We start from the raw sequence: 26,860 nt of genomic DNA on the forward strand, positions 1-26,860 counted from the left end.
CATTGTGGGGCGACAGTCGAGCTCGAATGCAGCCAGCGACCGCCACCGTCTCGCCGGCGAGTATGTCGCACTGACGCGCCACTTGTTACCGATTTTAAGAAAAATAAATGTCAAAAACACCAATCAAAAATATAGGCCAGAAATAATAACCAGCCAGTGACAAGTGATAATTTTTATTTTTAATTCGCGTGCGCGTTTTTTTTTTTAACTTTAAAGGGACTGTTGCAGTGAAAAATGGGTTTGAAATCTGAAGATGATAAACGGCCGAGCAAGTTGGCGATTATGGATGACATTTCAGATACTCCAAGTAAGTAATAGTTTTTAAAAGAAATTTTAATTTTAATTTTTACGGATCTTAGTCAAAATTAAAAGGTGCCGTTAATTTTAAATGCGTTCTAAACATTGAAAATCCAAAGAAAAAATACATTAAAATGATACATTAGAATTATAGCAACGTTGAACCTATATACGTATAGTATAATAAGCGCAATGTTTTATGTTTTTTATGCGGGTGGTATAAAATTTTTTCGAAATTTTACGATCTAAAAACTGAAAAAAATACTTTAAATAATAATGTATGGAAAAATTTAATTTATCATTAAATTCCTAATAACGACTTGGAAACGGTTATTGCTTATTTTAATTTATAAAAAAAAATATTGAGTTCAAGTTATTTTAGATTATGATTAATTCAAAATACATTATTTATATTCACTGCAAAAAATAATATGAAAAAAATATTTAAACCGGTTTCAAAAAAATCTTTTCAAGTTATGAGTACTTATAATTTTTAAATGCGTTTTTACGTGCAATATCGTAATTAATACGTAGGTAAATACTTCCTTACTCTGAAACTTGTAAAGAATTTATAAATGAATTATGTTGGTCTTTAAAGTATCTTATGAATACCAGATATCGAGTTGTAAGAAGGTTTTATATCTGCTTTGCGGCAATTTTAAAACTTCATATTTTTCCCGCGTAAATTAACCCGGCCGGCAGAAACACGCTCGAAGTCTGTACACTGGTATATTCTATCCATACAGATGTTTAATTATTACTACGACGGTAAGTAGTCTATGTGTTCTTCCAGACTATTCTCAACATCCATGCCAAATTACTTTGAAATTCATTCAGCAGTTTAGGCTACAAACTAACATATATCCATCTAAACATTCGCATTTATAATATAAGTAAGATATTTCCGCGATATTTGATTGCAGATTTAATAAAGGAAATATGTTACATTTGTTATTTTCCTCTTTCTCGAGTTTTTTCCTCTCTCTTTAAAATTAAAAAAAAAAACATTCTCATATTCATATTGAAAGGAGGAAAAAAATAACTAAAATGGTTTTTTATCGTTCGTAATGTTACAATTTCGTTACATATTTCTAAAACACGAAATCTAAAATGTTTACATAAGTTTAGTGAACGTATTATTTTAATGGAATGTTGAGAAATAAAACATGTGTACGTGGTTTCGTAAACAACTTGTTACATTATTTCAATTGTTGATAAAGCATAAATATATTTTTTTTTACTTGAAGTACTCCAGTAACACGTAGCTTGGTTGTTATTTTCAATTCCTGTCTGATTTGTTCCTTTAAAAAGTTTTTTTTTATTGGGAATAGATTATAAAGTTATACGTAAAATACGCCTTAGTTATATCGTTTTACCACAATATCTCACTATTAAATGACGAGTCTTTTATATTTTTTTCTTACATGCAAAAAATCATAAAACTATAATCTATACTATTATAATAAAGCGTACACACACTTCTTTGTTGCCTAAGATGTCAGCAATTACACCATATTTTCGAATAACTCTTTTTTTAAAAAAGCCCTACACTTACATCACGCTTTAGGCTATATATTTTCACACTGTTAAACTTAGGGGTAAATATTTTGGTTAAAAACCCTAATGTGGGAAAGACATCATAACATCAAGGAAGCAAAGTTGCCATGGTTTGACATCATGTCATGACATTTTGACATTTGCAATTGATAATTTGACAAATGTGAACAATAAAATGATTTTTTTCAATTTCATGCGGATGAAGTCGCATGGGAACAGCTAGTTCAGCATAAATAGACTTGTAAAAATACACTTTCGCAATAAAGTTTTCGAATATAACTTGAACAAATAATATACAAAAAATAACATCTTTGTTTGCATTTTTGTGTACTCGTTTTAGTTTCGTTTTAACCTTCGTTTTTTCCTTAATTATTATTAAATTTTATCTGACAATTTATTGAACTTTGTATCATTTGCCGTCAGTTTTCACTGCCGAAATACTTACAAAAATAAAACTCAGTTTTTTCAATGCGAATAAAAGGGAAGACATAAATTTTATGAATTCGATACTAACATAATATATTAAACCTGCAACCTGCACATCTCGGCGGAGAAATTCAATGATATGTGTGAAGTCAACCAACCCGTACTTGGCCAGCGTGGTTGACTAAGGCCTAGTCACCCCTTATTAGGGTAGGCTCCGAGCCCCTCGGTGGGGACGTATAGCGAGCTGGTGATAATAATGATAATTTATTAATTGCCTTAATTAAATAAATTATAGGTTAATTATTGCTATTAAATTCTAATCAACGAGGTTTGAAATGCGTTTTAATACTGGCATTTGCCCGTGACTTTCCGCGTGAGAAAAAAACTATTAACATTAGCAAAAAGGTTTCATTTGCGCTACTTCAGACATTGATATATTTCTATGTATTTTTTAATCCGCTTTGAATATACAATCCAACAAACATCCATCCATCAAAAGTTTCTTATTTATCTTAATAAGATGTCTTTAATTTTCCTTGAACACAAAGACAGACATGTAAAATATTTAAAGAGAAGTTAAATGATAATTTTAATTAAATAAAAAGTAGGGTAAATTTCTTTTTTCATAAATTGGAACACCATATGTGTTATAGTTTCCTTATCAATACCAATTATTCTGGTTTTTCAAGGTTTTCTGTTAAATTGAAACGATGTTTTTAGCTAATTTATGCAAATGGAGAAAGACATCCCTTAAATAAAAAACATGGATTTAAAACATTTAACCAATAACGTTTTAGGTAATTTTGTATATCTAAATACAAGAGATTAAACATCATGGTTCATGAGTTACTTATTGTTGATTAACAAAGGAAATATTCTCAGGTATAAGAACGCTCTGTTTATTAGTTTCCTGAGAATAACTTTGTACTATCAAATCAAATACAATGTCACATTCATATTTAAACGTGTTAACGTAAAAAGTTTTCATGAGAAACTATAGTCAAAATTTTATATAAATTTACGTAGTTATATTTGAACAGTTGTGTATAACAATTCAAACTTAATATTGACTCGGCTTATCGCATATCGCATAAACACAATTATAGGTTAAAACGGAACGTAAGTGTTTTGAAAATCATTGACTACCACGCTTACTTCTTTCTCTCGTTCCATTCTAACCCTTTTTTCTACAAAGCGTCAGCAGAGTATAACACTCTCGGTTATGTTTCCATCAGCCGTGATGAAATTAAACATGCTATAACTTTGAGCCTGTGTAAAGATTGAATCGTATTATACATTGTAGAAATGTCAACGGTTGATAAAATTGGTATCAATACACTGTATCGAATTGATTTATACGCTTTAGAACCGCTCTGACCGTCGGTGGTATGAACTTACTCACCCAATTAGTAGAAGAAATTTTATTGTTTAAACTTTACTTAGTATTAACTTGTACTGCGTATAACAAACTAGCTGTTCCCGTGCGGCTTCGTCCGCGTAAAATTATAAAAACTATATTTTATTGTTTAAATTTGTCAAATTATCAATTGAAAATGTCAAAATGACATGACATGATGACAAACTATGGCAATTTTGCTTCCTTGATGTTGGCAGCAACTTATCGTCCCTTTCCCACATTAGAGTTTTTATCCTAAATATCTACCCCCTAAGTTTAATCGCGTGAAAATATATAGCCTAAAGCGTGACGTAAGTGTAGGGCTTTTTAATTAAAAAAGAATTATTCAAAAACATGCTGTAATTGCTGATATCTTGGGCGACAAAGAAGTGTGTGTTTACGCTTTATTTTAATAGTATAGATTACAAATTATGCGAAGATTTTTTAAAGAATGACCTTTACACTTTCTACAATACATCCTCTATAAACAGTGCTATTCGTAATTAATTACTAGCTCTTGCTTGCGACTTTGTCCGTGTGAAATTAAAAAAAATATGTAAAGTATACCTAACCTACGTTACGTTCAACGTAGCTTTTGAAATCGTCCAGTAGTTTTTGAGTTATTTCATACAAAAATATTAGTTATTACTCCAATATTAAAGAACATAAATATAAATATTATATTATAAACTCATTGAACTAAATGACATTACTCGTAGCGTGATATTAAAAGGCGCTTTTGAAATTCCTTATCACGTTTCAGTCAAGGCTAAATCATTTGATATGTTCTAGATAAACTAAAGATTTCTTCACAACATTAGTGACAGGTTGTTGGTGATATGACAGTCATAAAGCCTGCTGTAGACGGTCAGTTCTAACTGAACAGTTGGACAGTTAATACGAGAATTAAAATTTTGTCTTCACGCGTATCGTTAATGAGCGTCTGTAGGGGGCATAATACGGTTAATGATAGTAACTATATAAATAATATTATTGTTTCTGTTTATTTATACATAGATCAAGATTTTAACGTTCGTAAGAATTTATTGTTAAATAAGCACTTATATTTATGTAAGAAATCATTAATCTAAAATTCAATGGAACGTTTATTATACTATTTTATTGATCATTGTACCGTGTGATTGAATACTCACTCAAATATAGTAATGACGCAAATTGTCATTACGCCGCGCACATGTTACCAGCAAATAGTTAACTCCGCTCGTTTTGAATTCGCCTAAACAAAATTTAGATATTATGCTAATGGCATCCAATTTGTCTATAGAATATTGTTTTCAGTGACAGTTTACAATCTGCCTGGGTAGAATCGTTGGTTACGTAAGTTAGATAACTTGAAAGTTTGAATATCTTACTAATATAAATGAGACATAGATGGATGGATGTTTGTTACAGTTTGTAGCCTAAACTGCTGAACGGATCTCGATGATATTTGGCACAGATGTAGAGGATAGGCTGGAAGAAAACATAAGCTTGCTTTGGTTTTTTTAATCCTCGCGGACAGAGTCGCGGGCAAATGCTAGTAATCATATAATGCTAACATTGTATTCAAAATGACAGCAGTGTTTAAGCAGTGTAACTCGTGGCTTTCGTGAGCTATTATCAAAATTAAATCATAATGTTTTAGTATGTAGAACATAATATTTTTTCGCAAACGCAGACTTTGTTTAATAACGAACATGATACTATTCATTACCAGTATATTTAAAATTGTCCGTTTGTTACGCGCTTTAATTTTGAATAGAACTATTGCATGGTAACACATACTTTTAAATGGCTGTTTTTATTGCTTATGGACATAAATACCTGTCCGTGTACTTATTACGAATATTTTTTACGATTTAGTGACTGAAATAGGTTGCTTTTCGTTGTATTTTTCAATTTCAATGTTGTCCAAGAATAATTTTTATGGCGATGTCTTGAACGATTGTGAATTTTGTCAATAATTTTGAACTAAAAGAAAGTTGTAAACGAATCATAGATAAATTTGAGTCGTTTATTACTTTAAATGAAAAAAAAATTGAGATAACAACCGTCTTTTATTTACCTGTCGTCCGTTTCCATGTTGCGGAAGTGATAAAAATCTGTCTTTTTTAATCTTGACAACACGTTTTCAAATTTCATGTCAGGAATGTGACAAGGTTTGTGTAAGTCTTAAAAAGATAATTTTTATGTAACTTCGATTTATTTTTATCTGCGAAAATATTTTTTTCAGTTTGATATACGTTATATATTCTTAAATCATGCAAATTAAAAAAAATCTACTATTAAATTTACCCTATATCGATGATAAAATACCCTATGATAAAATCGTTTCCGACGGGATATTTTTAATCTGTCCCACTTTACAATTCATATACTTACCGTTCCTATTTTTTTCCGTTACAAAACCAACCTCCACGTACAGCCACGTAACTTACGAAATGTAATTACTCGATTTTATCACATTATCGATACAGAAGAATCGATAACGCCCTCTTGCGAAACCATTTGAAAAGTCGTAATATTATTTTCAATATGAAAATTCATGTCAAGGATCGTTATTGTAAATATGAAATTCAATTGCTTGCTACAGTAAACATCAATACGAGACGTGTCCGATTGTCTATAACTGATATTACCTAACTCGTTCTGTTTACTGGAAATTGACCTTGAGCTGTAGGAGGGGGTAGTTCTACTATCTGCAATTGTGGGTGAAACAATTTGCCTTAGTTCGATGATACAGGTGTCCTGAAATGGGCTAAGAAAGAATTCAAAGATTGGTTTTAATCATTAAAATTATTTTATTCTTAATTTATCCAAATTATTATTAGGTTGGTAAATTTATTGTCGAATACTGAAACGAATGTTGAACACTTCGTAAGTGCCGCTTACAATCTGACGTCATTTTAATCGAATTTAAATATTTAAAGCACATATTTAAATGTCGTTTCAGTATTTAGGCGTTAATATCAATGAATAGCCAAAAAATTTGGTAAAAAATATAATTATGTTAAAACTAATTATGACTGAACATAAGAACGAAGTTAAGACCGCTTGCAATGTAAGAGTTCACGTAATGACACATTTACTAACAGGTGTGAAACCTTATCTTAAACGTATTTAAAAATTGACTCACAATGCATTCAAAATGGTTATGTTATCGATTGTTTCTGAGAAACATTGCTCAAGACTTCACGCCCATTTATTCTTATATTCACCGACATTTTGCACTAATTGTAAAGGTTTTACTAATTCTGAGAATTTCTTTCTTTTATTAGAAAAATATGAAATTATAAATAATTTATAGTAAATTTCTTGATGTTTACATTATCATATTGGTTTTAAAATAAAGATTGAATTAAATAGCTACCATATACTAAGTAAAATTTGGATCCTATCCTACCAAAAATCGATAGTACGCTGGTCTAAACTCATTATGGTTTAAAAAGATAACTCATGAGATATAGAATAAGCATTATCTCACCTCTCCCTCTCCCTTTTTTCACACTCTACTGTTTAGTGTTAAATGGAGTACAAAACAAACTCAAATTCAAAATGATGGTATTATGATCGAATAATATCGATTGTCAAGTATTTATCGATGCGACAGCATACAGTCAGCACTTTAAAATATCGTGACCGTGTTGTTTAACATATATGTTATTTAAGTGACAATTTTATAATATATTGAGTTAATAATAAAATATAACATTGACGCTTAGCCCTACTTATACCCTCGATCTGAATCGTGACTTCTAAATTCAATCAAAATAAACTCGAATAAACTCGATAATCGACTTGTTTAAATATTTTTATATGATATTAGTTAATTTGCACATAGAAGCTTATAATAAACTTATTTATTTTTACCATAAATTAACACAAATCAACGAAATCAGCTTCGGACTTTGGACTGTTAGGGCCTGTCCCACCACTAGCTGTTAGAAGCATCTGAGCTTCAAAATGACGTCACTGTCAGATAAGGTAACAAAATCCGATTTTTCCATCACAAATACGCCTTGGATTTTTATCAGACAATTTACAATTTGGTGGAACAGACCCTTAATATCATAAAATAGAAGTATTTCTGAGAATAATCTTTTAAGTGTGGTGACGGTCGCTAAATTCTAATCATCTACGCCTTTTAAAGTCGCTATCTAAAAAATGGTTAGTTGCAGTGGAAGGCTTTCCACACCACAAAGGTAGGAAGACTTAAGGGAGTAAATTTAAATATGATAGTTGATAGAAATGTATACAAGTGTAGACTGTGACGATGAAATGGGGAAGCTGGTGGAAGGTATATAAAAGTCGTATAATATTGCGAGGTTAAGATCACCTGGTCACTGTTTAAATCCTATGAATCAACGAGACCCGCATGACTTCATCTGTTTAACACCGCAGGAAGAAGTCCATTCACATAATTGCGATTCTTATCTACTATGAGAACTATGTCGCTTAGTAATACTTGTACCAAAACGTATGTTATTTCTAAATGCAAAAAATTATAGTTAAACACATTTAGACTTTCGGAAAGAGTGTGGTGTCATATTCGAATCCTAGCCTACGGTTTTGGGTTCGGTTTTTAATTTTAATTTAGTAATTGAAGTAGTACAAACAGCCAGTCACTTACAATGCGTACAATAATTTCTTACATAACCTCTTAATAACCCATTAATAACTGTAATTAAAAAGTAATATTCGAATACCAAACTTAACTACATAACTGCCAAAGGAACATTAAGAAAATTGTTAATTATGAAATTTTATTTAATTTAAAGTTTGTTTATTTCGCTTGAAAACAGCATTCAAACTAATTATATAAATTATAAAACAAAACAGATTATTGGAAAATTCAAGTAAAGCGTTTTAGTTAACATTGTCTATTATTTTTCGAACTCTTTAAGAACTTTTAAATTCACATTTCCAGACGAAGACGAAAGAAGTAACATGGACACGCATCCTAATCCTGTTTGTTCGCGTAATAGTTGCTTGCCATCGCAACCTCACCGCATGACCTTCATCCGAGCGGTCAAGTGCGATCGATCCACGTTATAAACAACGTCATGGAAATCTGTATTTCTACCTGTTGATGCCACCATTGACGTGTTGCGAATTAATTAACAAATTACATTTATTAATTTTAGGCAATATAATCGTAACAACGTAAATCTACTTCGATAGTCAGTCTACCGATTCCCGCCAAAATAACACGCTTATCCTTAATCCTTCCGCATGACATTGACAAATGTCATAGGGACGTATATGCCAATGATCTAGTGTTGTGCCACTACTCCAGCTGGGTATCGATTTCTTCTTCACATTACAGTATTAATCAATAAACTGACTATTTGAGGCGGTTACAATAGGCATTTCAGTAAATTTATATAAGCGCGAAAATCGTTACCCTCGTGTGCGAATAGTATTTCAGAGTAGATCAAGATTGATTGGTTGTTTACGGATGGATTGGGGATTTCATACAACAAAATAAGTGAAGTCTTTTAATTTCTCTATATTATGGCAACCCTATAGTATACAAGGTCGGTGCACATCCGCTGACGACACTTTTACTGCTATAACTTGAATACAACTAGGTCTAGGTGATTATTACCTACTTTACATTACGCCATACATACGTAACTTACGATACATAGGGCAACAACACGTGTTCTTCAACTTTATACATTGCTTTCTTTGACTTCTAATCTATCGTGCTCTATCAACAAAAACAAATGGAAATACGTTTAATTTAGTTGCATTCTTTTCAATAAATATCATTGTTAATTCGAGAACGTGTGATATAGTTATTAAGAAAATCAATTTATTTAATTATTTAGGTTATCATATTTTTAATTAAATTATAATGAACCCATTTACAAACAACAAATTTTTTTAATCGGTATTTTTACGTAGTCGTAGGCCGTAAGTTAACCATATCGTCCCTTGGTACGACTTAGAGGAAGGTAAAGGCTTATTCACACTATCGTTAAATGAATACATAATAATCTTCACGGATGTTCCGCGTTCAGTACAATATAGCCAAGGATATATGTATATATGTCTTAATACTTACATCTTTCTTTTGTTGTAAATTTGTACGTGTAATGTTTATTAATAACTATATTGGCTATTTACATATAAATGAAGGGCCGAGTAGTGAGTTTGAGTTAATAGTCAGATAACAGATGGCGACACTAATCGGATCTTTAATTACATTTTAATGGATTCATTAAAATAAAAATAAAAACATTTTAAAATGATCAAAGATAATAGTACATAGTTACTTATATTGTTTCAGACATTGGAATATATGTCACATATTATGTGCCAAATAAGTGAAGTTTTGATAACCTACTTTCTTTTTAAATGCAGGTTAATAAGTATACTTTTAAAATACATTTTAATCACAAAGCCTTGTTTTATTTAATTACGCCTTTTTCTTATTTTTGGAACTCTTAAATGGCGATAATTCTACAAGTGATACTTTAATTAAATTAATTATTCAATTCTAATGGTTTAATTATTATTTAATGATTGTTGAAAAAAAAACTTATCACGCATTAAAATATTCAAATATGGCCTTTGTTCTACGATTAATGCATGTTTCCTGTAGTTCTAAAAGTTTCACGTCCACCAAAATCCGGTTTGAACGTCGAATGCACACATCGTCTGAGATAATGATTTCGAAAGTTGTTTATGCGGGAAGAAAGATTTTTTGCGTTGCAAAACTTCATTTCGTCGCACGTCGTTTCGAAACTGTACGAAAATGGAATGAGTTTTGTTATGAATATGGTTTTATTTGTAACCGAATCCATTGTTTGGTGCGTAAAAAGTAAATAAGTTTTGTCCGAGGCCGTTCAGCAATAAAACTTTGTTAGAGCTTGGAAGGACTTGGTAAATGTATGTTGAAAAACGATTCTCGTCTTTCTTGTGTGCCTAAGTTTTTGTTGTGATATTTCTATTTGAAATAGCTTATTTTCCTTCATAATCTAGATGCTAAATGCATTAGGATCTTTTCTAATCAATATGTTAGTTATTTTTGCGCTTAAACGAAAGAAACTCCAGCGTTATTAAAGTAAAGCATGAAACTTTTATTTTTCGACATGTGAGACTATATTTATTTTATCCACATATTTCTGCATGGTATGTTTGTCGACTGCGTCGTGTTTTCACGTCTGTGTTTGTTGTTTACATACAGCTGGGGTAAATTTTCTCTTGTTATGACGCGACTGTTTAAACACTTTCCCCGGTTATATGTTTACTAAATATCGGAACAATACCGATGTCCCCGTAATACAATATAATACGCAATATCTACTACTCGTATATCTGCTTATCGTCCACGCAGGGGTGGTTTTACTTTTTACTGATAACTTGTGTGCAGCGTCTCGTATGAAATTGGGAGTGGCTCCCAATTTCGTACGTCATAAAGTTATCGAAAGGATAATATGGACATTACATATTGTCTTGCTTCTTTGTCGTTTTAACAATTGGACAAATGGTCATTATTTAATTATTGTAGATTGATCACAAATTATCCTGTCTTGCAGTTTACCACATCCTACACTTCCTGAATTCTACTTACCTCCATTGAATTGAAGGTTGAATTACTATGAACATTGCGTTCATCATTTTCCTTGTTTGACTTTATCCTGTTTTATCATTTTCCTTTGATCTTCAGATCTTAAGGTATTTTAAAAGCAAAGGATTAACACAAAAGCGATGTTTCAAAAAGTCTCCTTTCCTTTAACGTTGTCTCATCAGGGAAATCCCAAATTAAGATTTGCTTATGATTACGAAACCTGCCTCTTATTCGGTCATTCAACCGTTATTGACCTCCGCAATCAAATTAAACCTTTAAAAAAGTCGTTTTATTATATTTGTCTACCGACGAAAGAATATCAGCTCATTTACAAACAAATCCGACTATCGATCGATCCTAGTGAATAAAGTAAACAGGAGAAAATTAGTTTTAATTTAATTTTAATGAAAATACCACGTGACTTCAATTCTTTTCGTATTAAAACATAATTAGTTTTAGTTGACTAACCGTAACATCTATACTATTATAATAAAGCGTAAACACACACTTTGTTGCCTAAGATCTCAGCAATTAAAGCATATTTTTTAACAATTCTTTTTTTAATAAAAAAGCCCTATATTTATGTCACGCTTTAGGCTGTATATTTTAACACCATTAAACTTAGGGGGTAAATATTTTGGATAAAAACCCTAATGTGGAAAAGAGACCATAAGTTGCTGCCAACATCAAGGAACCGAGGTTGCCATGGTTTGACATGATGTCATGTCATTTTGACATTTGCAATTGATAATTTGACAAATGTGAACAATAAAATGATTTATGCGGATGAAGTCGCTTGGGAACAGCTAGTATACTAATAAATACCAACAACTCTTAATAATTACCAATACGGTAGTTTATACGCCGTATAAATTCGCAGTAATCTGTCCACCTGTTTTACTAGTAATAATTTTTTTTCCGTAAACTAACTCTTAATAGGACTTACATCGTGTTAAAAGATTATATCGATAAAAAAACATTAAATTAACATACTTAAATACTTTGATATAATAAATTTTATTTTATGTTTTGATCACGTTTTCATCAAGTGGCCAGTAAAAGTATGAATGTTAAACGATTTGGACGATAAAAAATCATATAAGAAATTAATAAACATGGACTATTGAATGTTTCTATAAACAGTGTTGTATAATTTTGTTTCGAGTTCAAGTATAATACGATTCAAAAATTATGACAGCTCGAAGTTCGCTGCGTACGCTTGTCGATGCTGGCTACTGTGAAAGTTCGCCAGTAGTGTGCTCCTCTCGGACGTCTTTGGTGGTGTGGATGGTGTTCCTGCATACGCTAAACAGGCGACCTCTTGACACACTTTTTTACAATCTGTTGATCTATACTATTATTATAAAAATGAAAGATTTAAATAACTCAAAAACTACTGTACCGATTTAAAAAAATCTTGGAGCATTAAAAAGTGAAGTCGCAAGTAACGGCTAGTACATTTTTTCTTTTTGGTAATAAATTTCTTTTCGTCAGTACACGTAGGTAGAGAAGGACGATTTGTAAAGGTCTAGTCTAGATTGTTCGTGATTTGAACTGTAGGTAATGTGACCTTTAAGCGGTTTCATATAACAATACGGTGAAAGGTACATACGTGGTCGGCCCTTTATTAAAACAACACGTTCCTAGACCATTCTCTTGCGCTAACCTTGTTACAAAATTATTCGTGATCGGTGTGGCCGCTGTTACAATATAAGTAACATTAATAGAAATTGCATAAATGTTGCGATATCTTTCATCTATTATTATTAGAAAAAAAATAAATCTAAACGGATTTTATAAGACACTTGATGTTGCTCGCGATTTCGTCCGCATAAAAACATAACCTATGTTACTCAGTGGTAACAAAGCTTTTTAATGAGTCATTTCAATACATCCAAAAATACAAAACTTTCTTCTATATAATATTACTACATATATGGAAAATGACTCGAGTTGTGGGTTTTTTCAATGATGTTTGTAGAATGAAATTCGTTAATCGAATTTATCCTAAAATAAAATAAAAACACTTAAGATTGTCTCGAATCGGACTTGTTATTGCCTGTCGGCAGTTTTACGTTATAGCATATACTTCGTTATTGTATTATCTGTGGTTACAGTCTATTTCTTCTATCCGTTTATCAAAGTTATGCGACACTTTACGTAATATAACTATTTCTATTAATTATTAAGTAAATAGAAAGCCGGTAAGTAAATACGGTGGACAAGAATTATTTGTTTATCAATACTGAACAATCGTTTGATATTTACAATGGTTTATTTGATAGCGACGGAATTTGTGTTAAGGATGAAAAGTGAATTGTTTTCTTGCCACTAACAATAATCAAGACACACTTGTCACTAATCTCTAAGACTAATCACTGTCACTTTACTAACGTAAATGCGTTAGTAAAGACGGATGGAGAGATATTGTAGCGCATAACTTAAGAACGGCTAAACTTATTTGAATATTTGACTCTATAACACATAAATAGTCTGAAATATAACGTCTATGCTTTTTAATACGCTACGAACAAAGTAATAGACAAAAGAACCCTCTTTGAATCAGCAGAAGGTAAAAAATCTAAAACATTCTCCCTAAGTAACATAACATTTTTTTTATATTACAAGGTTGTAAATAAGCAGGCTAACAGGCAGCCGTCGATTCGCCGAAAAGGCGAAGTGACAGCTGCTCATTAACATCCGTTGCCTACCCTTAATTGACACATGAAGATAAGCACATAAAGAGGATATTTCCTCTTCCTATGGCTTCTCTCTACCATCAAATCCTGCTTCCCTTTCTATCCTTTCCTTATAAGAAAAGGGTAGGAAGGATAACTGTCATGTTGTGTGATGTGTGTTGTGGGTCGCATAAACAGTTGATTTCTCAGGAATTAAACAGCGCAAATTCTCTTTAACAATAAGACATTCAACACTCGCTTGTTTAGTAACGGTGTGAGTGCATTGTTCGCGTGATAGTGAATCACGTGTTAAACACCTTAGCAGCTGATGTTACAAATGAGAGACAATGTCACAACGTGTTACAATCTAGGGACCTTTTTTAATAAACTGGGGACTTTACATTGTAACATTGCAAATTATAAATTGCATATTTTTATAACAAAAGCACGATTACAGAAAATGATTACTACATAATTGGTAACTAGCAAAATAAACCTTTAAAATAATTCAACTTTTATATTATTTAGATGAAGAGAATGTACATTTTCATAATAAAAAAAATATTAATATGAGATTTATAATATAAAGTTACAATAGACGGAAGGGCTTATCCACTCTTTTCTTTACATTTCGTTCACCTCAACTTGACACTTTTGTTTAAAAAAACTATGGCGTTGTATTCTGATCAAAAAACTACCAAGGGAAACTCCTTGAGATTCCGCTGGCTTTTTTAAATCAAACGAAAAAGTTATGGTAAAAAGTATTTATATAAATAAACGTGATGGTACTACCGTATATTTATGTTATTTAAATAATCTAAAATGTTAATTTATACGTAATGTCTCATAAAGTAAACAATTTAGAATTTAAAAGAACAAAGAATACCTACTCAAATAAACCACTCAAGAGAGCATCATGTCTTGCGCTTGTTCTTAATTTATTTATTTTCATGTTTCTTTCTAACGTTACGTAACACTAAAGTTAATATTCTGATATAATCTATAATTTTCATGTTTAAATTGATAGAATATACATTTAAATAATTGCGCACGCGTCACTTTCGTGGCTGTAAAATGTGTGAATTGGAACGTAAGTGATACGTTAGCGTCAATTATGCGGTACAAAGAAAAAACCCCACAAGGTATTACGTCAAAGGAAGTTTGCAGTCTGGTCTTACTGTGCACTCTTCTTTTTAAAACCGGATAAGTACAACATTATTATAATGCAGAAAAAGTATTTTTGCAGCTAGTGTTGGTACACCGTATATTTATCGATAACTTTTTGAGAGTGTATATTTTGTAATTGCAACCCTAGTTTATACCGGTATAAAAACTTTAACTACAAAAAGTCTGAGCTCTATTTATAAAATTAGATTTAAACAATCGAATTTAACCATAACATACCAATTTGTCATCTCACTACCGGCTTACTAATTTGTTCGTCCGTTAATCATTGGCCAGTGAAGGTTCTGTACTTCTTTGGTTTGTTTTTTTTATGTCCTACAGTCGCAAGGTCAAAGGCTTGGCTTAAAATTCGGACAGCGTTTGCCTTTTACATGGAATTCGACAATGTTACAAGTTGTGTCAACAGGAAAATGTTTAAAATGCATGTTTTATTATTATGTTTCAAATTGCTCATTTTTAATGTCGTAATTGTTATTACCCTGTTTTACCAGGATAAAGAAGTTTGGGCACCGTATTTGAAATGTTTACCTTTTTTACAAGACTTTTTTACGGACGGAACCCATAGAGGTTACACGATGGTTGACCATCGACATAATATCATAAGTCCACTCAGATTAGCCGCCATTTTAGGATGAATAAGGAAAGAAAGGTTTGAAAAGATATGACAATGTTTATCATAAACTTCACAAGTCGTGACATTGTCTATGTAAAATCCTTTGTCGGTTTGTAGTTAGTATTCCTAAGGCATAATGCATTGTTTGCAACAATCTACATATAGTTTCCCTCTGTTTCTACAATGTCTGTCCTTGTAACAAACACTATATTGATAAGTATATGCTTTTAAATTGTCTATATCTTGCGGTACTAGGATATTGCATGTGTTTAAATAATTAATAAAATTTTAATTAAAAAGAATTATTATTACTAGCAACACTTTTAATTAAAGGTATCTTTTGATGATTAAAACACATTATCAATGCAAACATCTCAAAATAATTGTTGATAGGTTATGTACGATTTTATAATGTTGGTACCTAATTTTCGAATCAAAAACATGCAGTGGTTTTGATAAACGAGTTTAGATGTTTCATCATTTGGAAACAAAAACCCAGCAAAAAATGAACGTTAGATGTTTTATTTTTTAATAAACCAACAGGATGTTCGTAATAAAAACTGTAAAGTGCTTGAGCAAATAAAATGAAACATTTTCATTTTATTTATAACGCAATAATTAAATACAATGAAATTTTCCTCAGGTTTTGCACACAACACACGTGAAACTAAACTATGGCACAACTGTTTAGTCTCGCTTTTATTCCTATAAGCTTATATGAAGACGCACACTAATCGATTTTTAGTTGGGCAACTAAACAGTTGAATTGGCTGCGAAACAATCGACAATCGCACAACAGTTGTGGAATAGTTTAGTTTTGTTTAGTCAAAATAGTCCGCCTGCTATACTTACTAAAACTAATTCATAGTTATTTTAACTCAAAATTAAGAATAAAAGGCGATTGAACTATATCGTGCTTTCTCATAAGCGTCGTGCATTCCATCAGTTGTGTTTTGACTCAAGGCAACAAATTATTTATTTCTATTTGCGTGTTGTGTTAGCATGATAGCCAGTCGTTTTGTGACTACCTTTGTTGCCCTGGTTGTTTGATTGTTTGGATTGATGTTCACGCGAATAAACGACATCTAGTGGTGGAATTAAACAATTATTCGTTTGAAATGTAATTTATTAACGTGTGGAGAATTAATTTATCACTTAATGAAGAGAAACATAAATAATAAAGTAATATAATATCTTTTTTATATAAGAAATAGTTTTTCCTCATCCTTGGAAAAACCGTTTTTATTAAATATTCTAATTATCATAAACTAACTAATTAATAACTCGCTGTTTGGTAGGTGTTTTATTATTATATTGATATATGCAAAACAAATATTTTTCAACGGTCTGTTTATAAAAAATGAACATGTCAGTCATATTGCCAACTTCAGGTCAATTAGAATACATTTAGAAAAGTGACACTGCACTTAAAATCTTTGTTTTCTAATAAAATATATGTATTTAATTCTTAATAATAATTATGTCTTACTTGACACACAAACTATAATCGATTTAATTGTAAAGATATTATCAGTACTTCAAAAACAAATAAGTACACTACATTTAAAAAGAAAATCAACAGTAATTAAAACTTAAATTCTAGTTCAAATTGCACTTACATGGAACTTTCCCTGACTCGCTAATGGTTGCCGACTCATGAAAAGAAAAACCCAAAAAGCGACATCTAGCGATTTGTTCACATTAATTTCAACTAAAGACAGTAAAAAAAAATCATAATGAACTTTTTTAGTTTGTCTATTGCAATCAGAGTCTCTAGGTCCCTTTCTGTCACAGACATAGGCCCAGGGACAGCCCTAGGACGAGTATTGTCGTGTACCAATGCAACGGTACACGGCACAGAACGCTTGGTACTCTCAATAGACGCCCTGACTCTAGATTTGCTCGTGGTTTACTATATCACAAAGTTAAGGTCCGTTTACACTAGTATTTATGACTTCTGAGATGCAATATTATTATTGTTTTTGAATTCGAACATTTTTAAACTATTAGTCTTGATATAATAATTATTTGACATGCACGCGTTTCTATTACAGTGGTAGAGCCCGCTTTAACATCATCGCACGAATTGGCCGGCTCGCCCGCTGCAATACCACGACCACACAGAAAACAGGTGTGAAGTGGATGCAATTCTGCGTTTCGTCTGATGAGTGTGGTGCCGGAGGCCTAATTTTAGACCCTTTCCCTTTCCACCCTTTTGTTAAGAGGAAAGGATGGGAAGGAAAAGTGGATTTGACGGTGGAGGAGACGCATAGGAAGGGGAAATGTCCTCTTTATGTGCGTGTTCTCCGTCAATTAAGGGTGGGCATCTGCAATTGCGGATGTTTATGGGCAGCGATCGCTTTCCATTTCGGTGGATTCAGGTGGCCGCTTGCTCGTTTGCCACCTTATGTTATAAAAAAAAAACACTAAAAAATAAATGAATTGATTATTCGAAAATTCACTTGTACAGTATTAATAGAATATTTTTGATGCTAAATTACTAAACTCGAGTTCGAACGTTCGTTAAATTTAAGACACTGCATAGACCAGTGTACAGGGTCCCTAACGGTTGAATTATATATGGGTTGTGCAGCGCATAGTAATAAATCTCGCGGCTTGCCGGGACAATGGCGTATTGTGGCACTCCGCAAGCACTCCTGCGCCGTTAGCGACCTATATTAAAACTATATGTCCAGCTTTCTACGTATATTACACAGCTTAACGACAAAACGTATTGTATAGTTTGGCTGCTATTTCTGAAACAAAAACATGCCTAATTAATGCATATTTCAACTTGTACACTTACATAACAAAGTAGTTCTCTTTACAGAACAAGAATAGGTGTGAATTATTTTATTAAGTCCCTGTCCCCTGTCCCCAAATTGTAAATTGTCTGATAACAATTGAAAGTGTAAAACATGATAGAAATATCAGATTTTGTTCTCTCATCTGACAGTGAAGACATTTGTAAACTATCTGAGCCTCTATCAGTGGTGGAACAGGCCCTAAATCTCCAATAAGTGGCAACATTTGCTTGTAAAATGTATTTCAAAGTAAATTAAAACAGCGGTTGACCACTGATTCTATTCCGAGATAAACAACTTTGCTCTCTTGTAACGATTATTACTATTTTAAAGAATATAAAGTTAGAAATTTATTGAGGAAATTATTTGAAAGAACACCAATTTTCCTTATTCTTGTTATGTGAAAATAAATTATTAGAAAAACGAGATATATAGGTATGTGTCCAAAGTCACATTTTACTAGCATTCTTTTATAAATATTTGACCCAATTTCATACTGGATCAACCAAAGCGATGATCTATTCAGACGTAATCGTGGCCCGTGTGAATCAGTTCGCAGGGAACTTGTTAAGGTGCGGACACAATGCCGGCATCCGGTAGATGGCGCTCGTTATTCAATACCGCCTCGCCCGCATGGAAATTGCCCGCAACACCCACACACCATTATCATACTTATTCTCTACGCATTTCGGGTTAAAATCCTTTGATTTCTTTGAACTCACTATAATGAGGTTTTTACAATTGTCTCTTGTGAGTACTTCGCTTAATAAAGTACGAGGACACGTGTTTTTATGACGTTTAAAAAGATTTTGCATAATTTGTGTTTAATTTAGCGTGACGTTTCGCTCATAAATTCCTTTAAGCCTGTAGTTTTTCACTTAACGATGGTAAATATTAACGTAATTTATTGTTGGAATTGTTTCCCATTTCATAAAAAGTAATTAGCTATATAAATCTGCTAATTTTTCCGGTTATATTCGGCTTTCACGACGTAAGAAAATATGTGTTTTGAATACACCATTAATAGGCTATTCTAATTAAATTAAATAATTCAAGAATTAGTCTTATTTTTTACCCTTATAATTCTGTCCTTTCATTGTATTTTATACATATTCAAATAAATACACAAAATGGAAATTAAAAAAACCAATTATGTCTTGTTTGCAGTCGGTATTTAATTCAAGTGAAACGTGACGCGATGACACGTGAGTACTGTCAATCGTAAGTCGTTTGTTGTGTTTATGAAGCCTCCGACCACACAAAGAATGTTCTGTACAATTAAACTAATGACGAAAATAATCAGTTATAATGTAAATTAGCCATTTCATTGATACATAAACCGCGGTCCATAGACCTGGTTCTTAATATGAATGGTGTAATCAGCTAGCTTTATTTACCTGTCCTGAACACGAGGTAACGTTTTCATAACAAATACCTTATTGGAGGCAGTTTTCCCGCGACTTTTTTACGTATAGAAGACCATGAAATAAATAGTAAAGTAACATGAATATAACTCACGCCCGTAACCCAGCATGGTGGCATAAGGAGACTACGGACACCCATTTAGCGCAGTTGTAACGAAATTATTAATGGTTTACTTAATTATTAGATCTTATATTCGAATAAACAAGTTCGGTTTTAAATGAAGACTTGTTTATGTCTTTTTGTTAAACTGCCCTCTAGCGACGAGTTTCTGCACTTTGAAAAGTTGTTGAGGTTGTGGCTTTTTGATGATAGATGGCGCTTTTATCTACTTACTTCTTGATGAAAATTTTAAGAATATGATACTAGATGGTGGTAACATCGCGAAAGGTATTAAAATATTTTTTTTCTTAGAGAAATACAATTAATTTTCCTTTACATATTTAATCATTAAAAAATAAAGTAATATTACATTTCAACGTCCTGTAATCCTGTTTTGTTGATACTCTTAAAATAATTAAGGTTTTTGTATGTTATGCACAAAACTTTACCAAAAGTAGATAAAAATCAAAGTTAGTGTTATTAAGCACCGTTAGTGAAACTGTACATAGTTGTATATTGTACCTGTACATGTCAATTGCTGATATTTTTAGACTCGAGAGCGATTCATGCAGTTATCAGCCTTGAGGCAATACGTTAATTCATAAACTTGAATGATGTTAATTTCGATCACAAAAACTTGTAAGACGTTGACCTGCGTTTGATTTTTTTTTACAATTACTTTCCGCTAACAAATTATTCATTGGAACATTGCAAAACGGGTATGAGATTTTGATAAATGCTTCCTTTCTCATTTTAGTTAATGGAAAATCGCTTTTAATTATTGAGAATTTAACTACATTTAACTTATAACATAAACAAGAGAGCTAGCAAGAGACAAGTGGGAGATACTACGGTGTTAAAGATGTTCTATGGTATTCCTAAAAAACTACTCAATATGGAATTATCAGTTTTAATTATGGTAAAAGAAAGTTTTTGGGTACTTAGTAAGGTAAAAATGTAACTGTGTGAGTTGCCAAAAGTTTGTTTTTTAATTTAATACGATTGTTTAAGGGTTTTTTTACCAACGGTACCCTAAAATTGTAATTCAAATTCAATCTCCGAATACACGTTCCATTGAAACGATGGCTCGTGTCAGATATTTGAGTGAAGCGAATAAAACGAATACGATATTATTATTTATACCCTGTCTTTGCAACATACAGCATAATGTATTTTTGTAGGAAATAAAACGTGAGTTATAAATTTGTATAGAATCGACATGATGAAAATATGACGCAATCATAATTTCCTCCTTTCATTATCAATCCGTTCTATTCTCTTTTGTGTCCCAGCTTTTCTGACTCGGAGTATACCTAAGTAAGGGATGACTAGGCCATATCTTTGAATGTTTAACACGTGAAGGACGTTTTTCTTCATTATAAACGTCGGAATAATGTTTAAATACATGAGTAGTGCTATCATACTAACTTATATCAATATTATAAATGCCAAAGTTTAGATGGATGGATGGATAGATGTTTGTTATAGTATGTAGCCTAAACGGCTTCACGGATTTAAATGAAATTTGGTATAGATGTAGAAGATAATCTGAAAGAACATATAGACTACTCTCTTTTTTTATATCCACGCGGACGGAGTCGCGGGCGAAAGCTAGTAATTTAATAGTTTTAATACAAACGCAATTATTTCATGATTACACTTTTTCCGCATGTTACTCTGTGAGGAAAATCCTGTACAATAGAAGCCTGTATGAGTCACCTCTATCTATAAGTAATCTATTTTGTTGTGGCCTCTCTTTGCCATTGTATACAACGCTCACTTAATTCTATAAATAAACTTAAATGCAACAGCGATCCATTTTCCTCACAAACAAGGTAAAAATAATGAACTTAATTTAGTAATTAGCACCATACTAAAGTAAAACAGAGCTTAGAGAATATCGACATTTTTGACGTCTACGGGAAAATGCAGTCACGTCATATCCATGCAGTAAAATTAAACGTTGATAAAAACATCTAACAATGCGATAAAACTACTCATCTCGGTATCTAAAGCGTGTAATTAGTACAGTCGAGCGCATGATATGCAAAAAATATCTATGTCACGTAAATAACAACTAAATAGGTAGGATTTGTCGCTGACTGTACATTTGCGAATAAACTTTCAGTTCGACAAAAACTAAAAACTAGACGCGGCGCTGGAGCACGCGAGTGACGCGTGTGTCCTCCCCCTCCCGCTACCGCACACCTCCCTCTGTATTTGCGGAGGACTGAGGGACGTGAGGAGGGGCGGCGAGCGGCGCACCGCAGTCGCTTCAGAGCCTCGCGTCAGTCAGCATTCGCAACCCCGTTTTCCCGCCATGATTCAAACCAACCCCGTGTCAGTCGCCGGCTCACCCGACAACGTGACATAGACTCTAACCTTCAGTTACTTACGGTTACTAAAGTCTTAAGTCCTCACCATGGTCTCCCGGTCTCGCGGTCACGTGCTGGTCTGGGAGCAGCCCGGTCTAGAAGACCAGCGCCCGAAGGCGTATAGCGGTGAGTCACCAGTGACGTCATCGGGAACTACGTTTTTGCTTATCAGTTCTGATAAGCGGCATACGTTCCCGGAAGATTGCGTTTTTTCATAACGAATACTTGAAAACTATATTTACACAACATTTTGAAATAGTAAACTTTATATCAGAGGAAAAAACGGCGTTTTCGGAATGAAATATGTGACGGATATATACATATTTTAATTGCCATAGTATACCTATGAAGAAAAATTATTAGAATTGTTATGTCTATTCCACGTGGAGAATCAAATATTAACTTCTGTTTTTAAAAAATATCTGGATTAATAATCTTTTAGATAAGTCGAAGGTCAAATCTGTTTTAAAACAACACGACAGTTTCGCAACGACCTTTGATAGAATTTAGGTTATGGTTAGGTTAATTTTTCTCCAACGTAAGTTAGTTTATAGGAAACTGTGTCAAATACAGACACTAATACGTGGTTTAATATTTTATAGGCAAAAAAAGCAATACATTAGTTTTACTAATGGTTTTCCCGCCATTAAATTGTCCGCCCGAAAGTTACTGTTCGTTTTCCATTTAAATAATAATTTAGCCAATACTAAAATCCAATACATTTTTAACCTAATTCCAAAACGAGAAGGTTTCAATCGTTTGTATCCACATGTCATAGATATTGCATATTGCATAACATAGAATTTTAAAATCGTTCCCGTCTCCCATGTGACCTGAATAGTAAAAACTCCGAGTGAATCTGTTCGAAAACTTGATGGTACACAAAAATAGTTTTCAAATTAAATTTTAACTTCTGTGATACTTCAAAGATATCAACTAAAGTTTCTCTATAATTGAAAAACAAATGAAAAAGATTTTCCTTTTTCGAACTGCAACAATTAATTTAACCTTATAACGGCAGTATACCGAAACGACATTTAATTATGTAACAGCGTTTTAAACTCCAAATTCTATTAATATTTTAAAATCTGTGCAAACGAAGTGTTTGACATTTGTTTCAGAATTTGGCCGTAACAGTTTTTCCAAGTATCGTGTACCTATTTGTTTCTAGAAGAGATCACAACCAATTTTGTTTTGGCGAAACTATTATATGAACAATTATTAAAATTAACTAATGTAGATGTTACCAGGAAATGTAGCTTGTACATTTTTCTCAGATTTCCTTGACATAGATTTTGGATGAATAACCTTGACGAAGATCACGTTTTATTAAAATATTTTTTATTATAAAAATAAATTACTTCTCGTGCGAAATTACAGCTACTAGAAGATGGATGGCACTATACTGTTAACTTTTTTTTTTATAATATAAGGTGGCAAACGAGCAAGCGGCCACCTAATCCACCGAAATGAAAAACGACCGCTGCCCATAAACATCCGCAATTGCAGATGCGTTGCCTACCCTTAATTGACGGAGGAGGAGACGCACATAAAGATGACATTTCCCCTTCCTATGCGTCTCCTCCATCGTCAAATTCACTTTTCCATTCCATCCTTTCCTCTCAAGAAAAGGGTGGAAAGGAAAAGGGACTAAAAGTAAACTAGCTATTTGCTCTCGATTGTCCCGCCTGAAATAAGCCAAAAAAAATAAAAGTGTAGTTTATGTTACTCCCTGATATCGTAGCTTTTTAACGGTGAAAGAATTTTTGAAATCGGCAAAGTAGTTTTTTAGTTATTTCGACACATACAAAAATACAAATTTTTCCTCTTTATAATACTAGTATAGATAGATAAATTGGTTACAAATATTAAATAATTTGATATTGATATTTTAAAAAAATCCTATATTGGAGGAAAACATCGTGATGCAACATAATTATCGGAAAAATTTATTAACCTCGTTCCTTACAAATGTATTAAGTAGATTATTTACTTTTGAAAATACACTCGTAAATTATCCAGACTTCGGAATTCCTCAATCGAATAGGAGCATTTCCGAGTAAACAATTGCTGACAAAAAAATGTCGGTTCATGTTCGCCAACTGTGACCACTAAACAATCGTCAGTCGCTCTGCCGAATGACCTTGGACTTGTTCGAATCGTTTCCTATGCGAATAAGTTTGCATAACTTTTACATACATCGATAAAAGTACGTTTTTAGCGATATTATAATTTTCCATAGCCTTGATTTTGTTCTTTGTTGTCCCAATTTTTTTTAGCTCACTTATTTACAGCTTATTTATTTTCTTTTTTATAGCAATCTAGCTGTTGCCCAAGACTTCGTCCACGCAATATTAAGATAAAGAAACTAGCCTATAGTATGCCTATGTCAGCTACCCGGTCGAAATCGGCCCAGCCGTTTCAGAGATTACCCGGAATAAACGCCGCTTAGACAGACAGACCAAAATTTTTAAATGCGATTTTTGTTATCAATAACGTAAATACATCTTCCTGAAATCTGTAATTTTTCTTTTCATGTTATAAACAGACACTTCAAATTTATTATATGTAGATAGAGATAGATAGATTATTCTTTTGTCGTGTTTCGTATATTATTGTAATTTGATATTACATTGTTATCAATTCAATTAGACTTTATTAATATAACAACTACAATTTAACACTAACTGTGTGTATGGGAAACGATAAATCACGATTTAAGAGAATAAATTGTAATAACAATAATTGTAAACAAGTCACAAAATATTTTGTTTCAATATAACATTGTTTTTAAGCCCGCTATACATAATTATTGACCGACTTCCCAAAAGAAGGAGGTACTCAATTCGTCGATATGTTTTTTTTATTTTTTTTTATGTGTGTTACGGCATAACTCCGCCGCTAGTGGACCGATTTTGATAATTCTTTTTTTATCCGAAAGGTCATGCTAAAAGGGTCCCATTTTTTGTTTAATTTTTGGAGTCTAAGACTACAACGTAGTTAAATAGTTTAGCTCAAAATCGCGCGACGAAATTTCGTGTCATTTTTGCTTTCTTTTTCTCTTTATTTTTGATAGGGACTTTGGTTCCTTAGAACATGTCAGTCCCACACCATTAGTTTTAATGGAACAGTTAAAACTTACGCGGGTAGGCAAAAAATTTAACTTTCACTTCAACTGTACAGTTCTCAGTTTAGCATACACACGTTTTAATTGTATCTTTTGAGTGTTTAGTAAAACCTAGTTATGACGTAATTCCTTGTAAAGATGATTTTATTTGCATGAGTATTTTGTCAATAGAAGCCGACGTTTAGAACTTCGTTTTAAGATTCACTATCAGTTGGTTTGTAAGCCATGTGATTACGACTGACCTAATTATTTCGGATCTTACAAACATTTCGTTATTTCAGTTTTACGACTAATTGTAACGTTTACACAAGCTATAAATAACCTAATCTATAATTTGCATATATATTTCATCTATACTAATATTATAAAGGGGAAATAGTTGTATTTTTGTATGTTTTGAAATAATTAGAAAATTACTTGGTCGATTTTAAAATTTATTTTACTGTTAGAAATGTAATTTATCTGTGAGTAACATATTCTATATCCTTTATTTCACGGGGACGAAGCTGCGGGCAACAGCTAGTCGTTAATATGAGGGATATAAAAATAAACGCAAATCTACCTATTTTAGCTATTATCAGCTATATTCCACAAGCTTTTGTCACTTCGGGTAATCTTACTTCTTACTAATATTATAAATGTGAAGATTTAGATGGATGTTTGTTAGAGTTTGTTGCCTAAGGCTGATCGGATGCCGTTGAAATTTGGCATCTATGATATTTATAGTTTGGAACATATAGTCTACTTACAATTGATTTTTATTCCCCTTGGACGGAGTCGCGGGCGAAAGCTAGCTATATTTATAAAAGTTGCCTTTCTAAGTGAATTCGCAGTGATATGGTTTATTATGTACATTGAAAATTAAAACGCTTAAAATTAACATACCTTTATTGATTACATAATAACTTTTTAATTAGTTGAGTTTCTGTTGTCATTGAGAAAGTAGTTTCCGGAGCTCCGCGAATAGAATTTTCCGTACTTCAGAAGACATTGAGTAGACGGTTCTAGGGTTGCCACCTCTGCAGGTTTGCATATTGTTTGATCTAATTAATGAAATGATGTCTTCGGGTATGAATAGGTGGTGTGTAAGAAGTAACTATCGACTGAATTTATACACATTGAAACACAATGAAATTGTACACCCCAGAGTACGCAGGGCGGCCCGCGCGCTCACCCCCAGACTCCAATCGGGAGTCTAGGCGTAAACGCGAGGAGGGGGATTCTCCAATATCAGAGACATTGGTACCCCCCTGGGGTAAATACTCTTTACTTCCTGCTAGCATGCTGAGGGTGGGGGGG

The 26,860-nt window shown here is 32.4% G+C and overlaps 1 protein-coding gene across 2 annotated transcripts in view; it reads left to right on the plus strand.

Annotated features, from left to right (window-relative positions):
• Positions 1–26,860, plus strand: part of LOC106099961 (putative inorganic phosphate cotransporter) — a 37,479-nt gene continuing 10,619 nt past the window's right edge. The window contains exon 1 of one of the 2 annotated variants that reach the window (XM_013278659.1): positions 1–307. In XM_013278659.1, coding sequence (XP_013134113.1) covers positions 235–307 — 73 coding nt within the window. In that variant the 5' untranslated portion in view covers positions 1–234. Of the gene's footprint in view, positions 308–22,333; positions 22,561–26,860 lie in introns of those variants that run through there. The other variant, XM_013278658.1, reaches the window with a different exon arrangement.

Source organism: Papilio polytes, unplaced genomic scaffold (genome assembly GCF_000836215.1).
Source record: "Papilio polytes unplaced genomic scaffold, Ppol_1.0 DF824091.1, whole genome shotgun sequence".
Classification (NCBI taxonomy): Eukaryota; Metazoa; Arthropoda; class Insecta; order Lepidoptera; family Papilionidae; genus Papilio; species Papilio polytes.